This window comes from Monosiga brevicollis, genomic scaffold (assembly GCF_000002865.3).
Source record: "Monosiga brevicollis MX1 MONBRscaffold_18 genomic scaffold, whole genome shotgun sequence".
In the NCBI taxonomy this organism is placed as follows: domain Eukaryota; class Choanoflagellata; order Craspedida; family Salpingoecidae; genus Monosiga; species Monosiga brevicollis.
Window position 1 is genome coordinate 145,723 of NW_001865055.1, and position 10,507 is coordinate 156,229.

Here is a 10,507-nt window from a genome sequence, read left to right on the forward strand (position 1 = left end):
GAAGTCTCGTGAAGGTTGTGCCATTTTTCTGTGCAATGGCCCCATTTACTGGCGTTCGAAGCGCCAGACCACGACTGCGACTTCGACTGCAGAGGCTGAGTACATGGCTGCACACAGTGGTGCTGCCAAGGGTGTTGTGCTGCGTGAACTGATCAACGAGTTGCTCATTTTGCCTGAACTCAAGCCACTTGTCTACTGTGACAACCAGCCTGCTATTGCCAACGTGATCAATGGCAATGCCCAGCGCGGACAACACCACACGCTGATCAAGTTTTATGCTCTGCGCGAGATGTACGAGCGTAACCAGGTTGACATTGTTTATTGTCCGACCGACGACATGACGGCTGATGTTCTGACCAAGCCGTTACCCCGCGATGCTCATGAACGCCATATGCGTAAGTTATGCTTCTCTGCTTGAGGGGGAGTATTGGAGTGCAAGCATCGACCACCTGCCAGATCCCTCTGGAAGGATTGCATCAATGTACTCGACGATGTGCAGCTGCCGCCGCCCGTCGAGGAACCCTCTCGTACACTCTGGGTGTGTTTAGCCACCAGATTATAAGTACGGTCCCGCTGACCGTGAGTGGCATTTTCTTTTGGATATTTCCCTTCCTGTTTTCTATCGTTCTCTCCTGTGAGAGAAGTGCAATTGAACCGCTTTACTGTCTCAGCTCAAATCGTCTTTCAATAAGTGGGTGCACGACGAGCTTTTCCACTGCCACCGTGCAAAAAAGTCCGTCCGCATGAACCAACGTCGGTCCCCACGCGCATATGCAGTTGTGCAGTGTGCGTGTCGCTAATTCGTCCGTTTGATCGTGTCTGCCCAGGACCGACCAGGCCCGTCCCGGCCGTCACCTCATTCCTCCGTCCCCAACAGCTCGGCAGCCTTCGGTGCCTTCACCAGAGCCTTTGTGCTGATCACCCGGTGCCTCTGCCGCCGCCATTCCTTATTGCTTGTAGCGTCTTGCCTGCGACATCTTGGAGACCCAGGCCCAGCTTGACTCACCTTTTCGGTTTGTCTCGCTCTGACGGGCTGCACAGCGCTGCTTCACCCAGTACTGCACGCCTACGACCAACATGGCACATCCCCGACGCGAGTCCTTCATGCCCGACGCACACCTGCCCATGATGGCACCGCGTCGCGATTCCGTCATGGTGCAGGCAAATCCTCAACCCGGCTCTGCCACTCTGGCCTATGCTGCCGCTAGTGGCCCTGCTTCAAGCTCAGCTTTCCCCACCGACAGTTCTGGGTAAGACCCGCTCGGCTCGCGCTCCACCTGCTCTGTACCCCGACGCTGCCGCTTCGACACCGTTGATGAAGAGACTGTCAATTCTCCGTCACCGCTTTCCCTCCGACGGACGGGTCTCCCGCAACGCACATAAACACCCGCTTCCACCTGCACTTCACACGCGGACACGACTACCTCTTGCCCTCCTCCCGACCCTTGCACTTCATTCGATCCACCACCATCCCTTTTTACCCACTCGACACGACTCCCTCCGCCTCACGAGATTCAATGTGGCCAAACTCGCTTCCACGGCCTCCTCGTGTCTCGCTTTCTCATTCACCCCCACCGCCACCATCACACCCACCTGACCCGACGGCTTTAAGTCCTCGCAAGCTTTGCTTCCCCCGCATCCTCGTCCATTTTGTTTACCGCCGCCACCACCACCACCACCACAGATTTACCCCAGCGTCACCATCCGCCGCGCTTTGCTCTGCATGCACGTGTCCGTTTTTACGCATTGCGTCGAGGCAGCCACAGCCTGGTCCCTGTTACCATTGAGACTCGTCCCCCTTCTCTAGCCAATCCCTTTTGAGTGCCTTTCTGAATAGCGGATTCACCTTTTAATCCCCAGCGCTTGCGTGCCAGCGGGTCCCTCATGCCATCCCGGCCTTTTTGACGCGCACACATCACCTCCAGCCTCCTAGCTGCCCCTGATCTCTCCAGCGCGGGCTTACGCACCACCGGACCCACTTCACCCCTGCATCGCGGCCAGTCCTTCCCCGTCGCCAGCCCCTCAGCTGGCTCTGCGGCGTCCCCATCCAATATGGCCCATCCGGGGGCACTGCCAGACGCCAGGGCAACAGCGGGCGCCCCGCCATCCTCCATGTACTCCACGACCCCGGGCGTTTCCTATGTCTCTGGTCTGCCCGTGTCCTATGCCAACTCTCTGGCCTTTGGTCCACCCTCCTCCATGGCCTACACGCCCACGTCGACCATCCCAATGAGCTCAACCCCAGGCCTGCCCATGGCGTCGCCCGCTCCCCCGCACCTCATGGCCTCTCCGAGTGGACCGCCCTTTGCGTCGTCCATGATGGGGCATCCTCAGCACGTCTACGGCATGGTGTCTCAGCCCGTCTTTGCCAATCACGTCGGGTGGCATAGCCCCTCAGTTGCCCCAGAGTAAGCCCAACGCTCATGCTCCCTCTGAAATCCGTTACCCACCCTGCTCCTGTCTCAAAGAATTCGCTCCTTCAACACCCAGTACCCTTCACCCTCTCATCTTTGCCCGCTGCTGGGTACCACAGCTCGAGTACGCATGCCCTACGGGAGCAAGTCTCAACCCTCAAGGTGAGTCGCCCAGCTGGTGCTAAAACACTTTTCGTAGAGGCCCTTGTGGCCGATGGCTTGGCCGACCCCAGCACCTCAAGAACACGCATTCATCCTCATACTCCCAACCTGCACCTGCGCCTGTTCTGCTCTTCTTCTCTTCTCCTCGTTCGCTGTGCTCCCTTCCCCCCTTTCGCTGCGCTCCGTTCTCCTTTTCCTCATCCATCATGATAGATGCAGCAAGACAAACTGAGTCATCAATTGACTCGCATGAATACCGCCTTGGAGGAACTGACGCAATCCTCAATGAGCGCACGCGCTCAACAAATGCGCGAATCGGCTCAGCGTCAAGAACTCGATCAACGCTTGCAGGACGATCTGCACACGCTCGCCCAAGCCATGGCCCTGCTCATTCGCGAGGGCAAGTTTGACAGCAGTCATCCGCTGAACAAAACCATCCGCCCCAAACTAGAGAGCATGAACCCGCTCCGCCGTCGTGCTCTTCTTGGACGCAAGACCGTGCCCGAGGTACGCACAGGCCTGTCATTGCCGCATGGCATGGATCCACTCGCACACGTGCTGGACCTCAAAGCGGGGTGTGCTGGCGTCCGTTCCCGCCCATAGGAGGAGAGCATGATGGGACGGTGGTTGAACGAGCAAGCTCGGCGCCAGCTACCAGGCAGTTCCGAACCAGATTCGCAGGCGCTCTCTCAACGCCAGCGACACTCCTCCGAATCACACATGGAATTGCCTCTCATTGAGATTGTTCTTGACCGTCCTGCTTCCGGCATCTGGGGTTTTGATACAACCCCCGCGCCAGCCGCCGACGGCATGATTGTCGAATACATTGGTGATTCGGAAGTGGCTCGCAGCGGCCTCCGCCGATTTGATGTGATTCGAAAACTCAATGGAACCAACGTGATGGACATTGGCACCGCCCAGTTTCGCCATGCTCTCAACGACGCAGTTCGCGTAGTCTTGTCCGTCCACCGACAATCAGCCGACAGCGAAGCTTCTCGGTGAGTCTTCCTGCTCTTTGGCGCGACCCCGTGCTCAGATCCAGCAGAGATGGAAACAATGTCTGCGAGTGGCAACTTTGCTCAACTCGGGTTGTAGTACTGTTGTTGTATCTCACCCTTGATCGACCTGCACCACCTCTCGGCTTTATACGGCCTCTTGTTCCCACACTAAACTAGGCGCAGCAGTGTATCAGAGTACAGCTATGCCACCGCCCAGAGTGTGGCCACCGACCTGTCCCGCGCCGCCGATCCGCGCCTATCTTCTATCCGTGACCGTGACAGTTCCGAGGCTCGAATGCGCTCCTATTCGGACACAAAAGCCATGGACAGGGCTATCACCGAACTTCAAGAAGCCCACATTGTCGGGCTCCGTACTTCGAGTCTGGAACTTCTCCCCGTGAGCTCGGCTTCGGAGCACGCAGCCTCGTCTATTGAGGGCAGCAGGTTGGCCACGCGAATGGTCCCCGTCCACACCTTACCCGTCACCAGGCGCCTCAGCACCGGCCCCAACGTCAGTTCGGATAGCAATAATACCCTATCAGGCCGCACGGACGCCAGCGCCAAAAGCTCGTCTGATGCTACGCCCCTTGTGACGCGCCACACCTCGCCCCTTTTTTCCGGTGCACAAGGTCGGCCAAGTGCCGGGGTCACTTGCCTTTTTTGACGTTGCTGGACCACCAATCTCAATGTCTCTGCACGCCTCCTGTAGGTGACGCCACGGCCAAGCTTGGGAAATTGGGCGCGTCCCGCTCGTCCGCGCAGTCCAACTCGCACGTATTCAACAACAACATCCTTGCTGAATACTTGGGTGCGTTGCGCGCGCCATGAGCGATGCCATGTCGGCTATGCTTCGTTTGGCAACCACCTACTTCTTTTGCGGTGTCAACGCTTCACATTGGCGTTGCATACTTTCTTTACAGGTCCACCGCAGTTGCAGCTTCCCGTTAGCTTGTCTCGATCAGCACTCACGCAGCCCTGGGGGCTGCCCGTCATCACCGTCCAGTGTGCCACGGAGGCCGTTGCAGGCTTTTCACGATGCTTTCTCAACCAAATGCCGCCCAGTAGTCCACACAGTCAAATCATGTACGTTAACGCCGAGGCAGCACAATGTTGGGTGAGCTTAGCGGAATACGATGGCTTGACTGACCTCGCTCTTCGCAACCGGGCATAGGTTTGGAGATGAAATCGTGGTCATCAACGGCATGCCTGTCGCCTCAATGACTAAAGCACAAATCATTCAACTCTTGCAAAGCAGCTTGCAACTCTCCCTGCTTCTCTTTCGCTATGCCAATGCGGTATGCGCGCTGTCTTTAAAAGTCTGGCTAGCCATCGCACGCATTGGCTGCTGTGTCTTTTCGTTTGCATGGCCCTCACGTGAATCATCTTGCTGCGCGTATCCACAGGCTCAGGCGCTGTATTCGGCCAGCATTTTAAATGGGGGAGAGTCCAGCCCCACACTGCCGACACCTGATGACCAGAGAGGAGCCATGCCAGTTACACGCGACGACAATGGCGAGCCTACGACCTCTGACTCTGCGGCCAACTCAGCGGCCAACTCAGCGGCCAACTCACGCCGCACATCCATCTCGATGGATGTCGAAGCATCCAATCGTGATTCTCGTTTTGTGTTGGAGCCGACCAAGGCTGCTGAGATTGCGGCCAAGTTTGAGCAGAAATTGGGCAAGACGGTTATTGTTCTGCAACTGCAACGCGTGCGTATTTCAAGTCTACTCGATTGACGTGCTTGTTTGCCCTACTGCTTTGGCCAACTGATGCTGGCTTGGTAATCCGTTCTTGGCCGCATTTCAGGAAAGTGCCGACATTCCCTGGGGCTTGCGCCTGAGCGCTCGTGACTCGGCCCGTCTGCACCGTGGGGTCTTCATTGCTGGCTTTGATCCTGCTGGTGCTGCGACAAGAACCGGCCAGATTGAGATTGACGATCGGGTACGCTCACTTCAGCCCTGGCGCCGTCAAACGCAAATCAATCTGTGCCAGTGTGCAAGTGCAAGCGAATGTCACAGCACAGGGGAGCTAATCCAGCTGGCTGGTGGTCTTAGATTTGTGCATGGGGACCGGCGCGCATGCTCAAAGCCAACGAGGCAGATGCACAACGCGTAAGCTGCCTGCTTGGGGATGCGGTCCTTCATCATGCAACATACACGCCTTGCACCCTGGTGTGATTTCACTCACACGAGCTTGGGACCAACACTGCAACAACCATGTAGGTCTTGAGCCAGCCAGCCCTGGAGGTGACCTGCATTCTTGCCAAACACAACTCAAGCTAGCTGCATTTCTTCTGCCAGCCTTGAGCCTTGTGTTTTGCATCACCCTTGTCCCTCCACTCTTTGTCATTCCTGATCTCTGCTTGTGCGATCGTCCTGTCCGGAAATCCGCATGCGACCCGAGTTGGGGCTTTTTTGAAGCTTGATGTCGACATTATATTATTTCGATCGAGCATGGCTCTTTACATTACTAATCCATCATCCTGACCACCGCTTTGGAATGCTCCTCGGCATAATGACACCTTTGCGTGTTTGTTGTTTTCAAATGACAGTAAATTCGAAGTTGTGGCACCCCTACTTATGTTCGCTGGCCACGTACAGCACAGGTGTACAGATACATATGCGGCAGTTCAGGCAAACTCAGACTACAGCATCAAGGCCGCCAGGCTTTTCTTGGCGGCTTCGACCTGCTCAATCTTGTTGACAGTCTTTTCCAGGGTCGCAGCTAACTGGTCGGCCCGATGCACGAGCTGTTTGATGACTGAAGTGACGTGTCCCCCGCGTGCTTCGGTCAGCATGTCCAATACCTTGTCCAGCTCCTCTTCCGTAGCATGCATGGTCTTGAGGAGTTTGCCAGCCTCCTCCTTGAGGAGCTGCAGGCGGATACCATCAGAGAGCGTGGCATCATGAACGATGCGACGGAAGGCCTCGCGAAAGAGGGGACGTGCTGGCTGAATGAAGAGTTGTTGGCGATACACGGGGATGGCTTCATCATCAGCCTTCGGTTGGCTGCTAGCCAGCCAGCTGCGGCTCACAGGTGGTGCCTCCACCGGCACCGAGCGATGCTGAATGCGAATAAGACGGGCACGCTGCATGGCATACAGGGCCGTATCATCGCCGTTGAACGTGTCAGAATAAAGCATGCGCTCAAAAGGAATCTCCTCGTCTTCAGCCAGTTGGGATACAAGCTTCCAAGCTTGTTGCAGGGTCCAATGGGCATCCGTCTTTGGTCGCGTGGTCAGGGCATGACCAGCCACAAAGGACACTGCCTTGGACACCATGTCATTCAAAGCCTCAGCCATGGGTTGGTGCAAAAACTCGACGCGGCGCACGAGTTCGTTAATGTCGGACAAGCGTCCACCAAGCACACCAGAGACTGCGGCAATTTGCTGATCCGTGACCTCAACATGGGGAAGGTTAAGTTGCATGAAATTCTTGGCTTGTTCGGCCGAAGCATCCTCGACCTGAAGCACCGCCGTTTGCACGCGAGTTTCCTCGGCGTAGTCCTCTGCAATGTTCTCGTCACACAAAAGTACCACGGTGGCCAAGCGCTCGTGGCTGACGGTAAAGGCCCAATCCATGAGCTGTTGAGCAAAAGCCGGATGATCATTGAGGAAGACAGAGTCGAGGCCATTAAGAACAATGAGGGGCATGTCGCTTGCGCTGCGAGCCGGGGTCGTAGTTGCGGGGCCATTCGAGGTTGGGGTGACTGCCTTGGCATTGCCGTTGCTCTTGCTGTTCCACTTGCGGAGGCTTTGCAAGACCTTGGAAACACAGTCCAAGACCTGGCGCACGTGTGCTTCCGTGGAAGCTTGTGGTGCCACGACACCCCGCGTGGAGACCGCAAGGAGCTCCTCAATCATGCGCTGCAGCTTGTACAGCACCGTCAGCGAAGGTTTGTATCTAACATGTAAAGAAAAAGAACATACGCAGAGATTGAGTTGTTCAAACGGCACAAACGGCAAGGAAAGAACCCATTTAGGCTCGTGAACCATGATGGCATCAACACATTGCAGCGTGAAAGATAAAGCTAGTCGGCATGTGGCATGAAAGGCCAAGGACTGACCCGACAGCTTGTTTGAGGCGCTTGAGCAGTTCGGCATCTGAGACAAAGGTATCAGCACGTCGAAAGTCGAGATGTAACAGGTTGGTAATTCCTTCCTCACGCACCAGAGCACGCATGATGGTTGTTTTGCCACAGCCCTGCGCGTGGTGCTGTACGTGAGAATGGCGTTTTGTATAAAATTGCTTCAGGGGGGGCCTTTCACTCAGAAAGGGCAGAGATTAGGCTGCAAAATGCCACCAGCTGACGACAGGAAGCACTAACCAAGGGGCCTGCCAGCATGATGACTTCATCCGAGTTGGAGCTCGTCGCGACCTTTTGACGGAGCTGCTCCAGTGCTTCCTGTACCGTGCAACAGAGTAGTGCAGACCAAGGGTTGGTCCTGATTGGTCGCAGAAAAAGACAGACAGACAGACAGGCACACACACACACACACACACACACACACACAAGAGACGAGGGAGATTTCGCACCTTGGACCACACGGGAACTTGGTCACTTGAGCTACTGCCAAAGATGTTGCTCACACGCTGAACCAAGTCCAGCGCTTGCGACTTGACAGCATTGTACAATCTGGAAGCAAAAGGAGGTTCGTGTGACAAGAGGACGATCGAGTGGAGCACGGTTGTGGTCGATAAAACGTACCGCAGTTCAATACCACCCATGGCCGGCTTGTTGGCCGTGGCTTCTTCTTGCGCTATCGGAACAACGTTGGCGTTGTAAATGGGTCACAGTCAAGAGAGCGGCTCGTTCATCGCTGCAGGGTGTAGCGTAAGGTAATGGGGTGGCACCAGGAAGGTAGGCAGGGCACGTACGACCAGTGGTATTGAGAACAAAGTCGGGTTCCTCGCCAAACTTGGATTCGGGGGAGAGCAGGAAGCGGTTGGTAATGTGGTTGTAGACGAAAAACTCGCGCAAGGGATCAAACATCGTGTAGGCGAAGGCCACGGTGGCAGAGAGCAGGGTGGGGAGGAGCACACGCGAATAGTTGTTCCAAAATTCCCGCAGGGCAGAGGGTTTGAGATACTTTTCATACGAGATGAGCAGCTTTGTGTCTTGCATCACCTACAAATCAAGAGGCCAAGGGTCAGCCGGGCATTGGAAGGGAGTCATGGACGATGGGAGATGAGAAGCTTTGAAAAAAAGAAAAGAGGAATGGCCGTCATGTTGGGGATGGCAAATGCCAAAAGGAGGACAAACCGCGCGGTGCAGACAATTGCTGGCGCCAATGCTGCCGTGGATCTTGTTATAGGAGGCCGTGCCATAGCGAATGCCCTCTACAGATTTGAAACGCAAGAGCCGTGAGCCCCATGAGTGAGGAAGACCAAAGAAAGGAAGGGGCCTTTGTGAAAGGTGCGAGTGGGTCTAGGCCGACCGCTGTTTTTGGCAATGTTGACGCTGTTGAGGTGGCCATACGGGCGCAAGACGTTGTAGAGTTCTTCCATGTCCATGGCCGGGCCTTTAAAGTCCACACGGATTGTGCGAGTGGGGTAGGCTTCCTACAGCAGTGGCACGCAGGGCGGGCATGTGACAACGGGGCTTGCTCAAAACTCAGTCGGTCGGAGGAAAGCGCACCATGTCGTGGAGAAAGGGCTTGCCCATGACAAGGTGGGCCCGAATCTTTTCCTTGAGCAGGAAAGAGGCCTTGCGCTTGTCCATGAGGTGCTGGCGGATGATATCCGCAGCGCCCTTGGCGTCGTACTGGGACGATTTGAAGTGGATGAAAACGCCGCCCTCGGGTGAGCGGTGCACAATTCTAAGGAGGTCAGCCGGTGAGTCGAGCCAGTGGGAGCTGGAACTGTGGGTTGCAGTGGGCGCACAAGCATGGGTGAGGGTGGGTGCAGACCGTTCAATTTCAATGGCATGGCGCTGGTCCATCTTTTCGATCATGCGCTTCAGGGTTTCGTCCACGTAGGCCATGTCGTAGAGTTTGTGGCGGACATCGATGCGATTCAGCTTGATGGGGTGCTAAAGCAAGGAGGGGTGAACCGCGGCAGTGAGTGCTGCAGCAAGTCGCTGCCTTGGCTTGAGGCACTATGGGATCGAGGCGGCGTGGTTGGGTGTACCAAGTTGGAGAGCCAGAGGACGCCACGATGGAGCTTCTCGACGACTTCCACGTCCATGTCGTTGCTCTTGGGTCGGCTGGCAGCTGGAGGAGGAGGCTCATTCTGGGTCGCGATTCAGAGGTTAGGGTGTGGGTGCAGTGCAGGTCACACACGGAGGGACGGGCCCAGCGATGAGCAAGGGGAAGAACCGCGCGCACCAAAGGAGTCTGTGGCTTGGGTTCCGGTGGTGTGGCAGCTGTGCGCTGGCGGGAAGAGCGTTGGATCCAGCGCCGCGCCAAAGCAGTGTGCACAGGTACCCGGGCCGACCACGCGCGGCCCGCCTGCAGACCTGGGCGCATCCAAGCACGCAGTGCCATGTTTGCCAGGTTGTTTTGGCTTTAAATGGGGCAGTGGCGCCCACGGCGAGAGAGCCACCAATCAATCGGCAGCAGCAATCCAGCGAGCCCTCGTGGTTCCGCTCGATCCAGCAAAAGAACTGGCGCGAGTCTGCATACAACCCCCTTTTCCCCCGCCCGCTGTTCCTTTCGTCTCGTCGCCACCTCAAAGAGCAGCAACACCTCTGCTGCAACCGGACTGCAACTGGAGCCCTCTTCCGAAATCATCAAACGCCTCTGTCTCTCTGTCTCTCTCTCTCTCTCTCTCTCTCTCTCTCTCTCTCTGTCTGTCTCTCTCTCTCTCTCTCTCTGTCTGTCTGTCTCTCTCTCTCTCTCTCTCTCTCTCTCTCTCTCTCTCTCTCTCTCTCTCTCTCTCTCTCTCTCTCTCTCTCTCTCTCTCTCTCTCTCTCTCTCTCTCTCTCTCTCTC

General features: G+C 56.3%; 2 protein-coding genes across 2 annotated transcripts; one reads left to right on the forward strand and one right to left on the reverse strand.

Annotated features, from left to right (window-relative positions):
• Positions 1 to 2,052: 2,052 nt before the first annotated feature.
• MONBRDRAFT_9910 (uncharacterized protein) lies at positions 2,053 to 5,313 on the forward strand (the record flags this gene model as incomplete). The annotated part of the gene is made up of 8 exons (XM_001747601.1): positions 2,053 to 2,408; positions 2,534 to 2,576; positions 2,790 to 3,083; positions 3,180 to 3,574; positions 3,752 to 4,203; positions 4,284 to 4,382; positions 4,495 to 4,688; positions 4,978 to 5,313. The coding sequence occupies 8 exons, from the start codon at positions 2,053 to 2,055 to the stop codon at positions 5,311 to 5,313; spliced, it is 2,169 nt and encodes a 722-aa protein (XP_001747653.1).
• Positions 5,314 to 6,221: 908 nt separating this feature from the next.
• On the reverse strand, positions 6,222 to 10,043 carry MONBRDRAFT_33298 (uncharacterized protein; the record flags this gene model as incomplete). Its single annotated transcript, XM_001747684.1, has 12 exons — positions 6,222 to 7,479; positions 7,643 to 7,791; positions 7,904 to 7,981; positions 8,113 to 8,212; positions 8,285 to 8,336; positions 8,455 to 8,704; positions 8,840 to 8,916; positions 9,015 to 9,138; positions 9,215 to 9,395; positions 9,486 to 9,607; positions 9,706 to 9,807; positions 9,903 to 10,043. 12 exons carry the CDS (start codon positions 10,041 to 10,043, stop codon positions 6,222 to 6,224), a joined length of 2,634 nt encoding a protein of 877 aa, XP_001747736.1.
• Between the last annotated feature and the right edge of the window lie 464 nt (positions 10,044 to 10,507).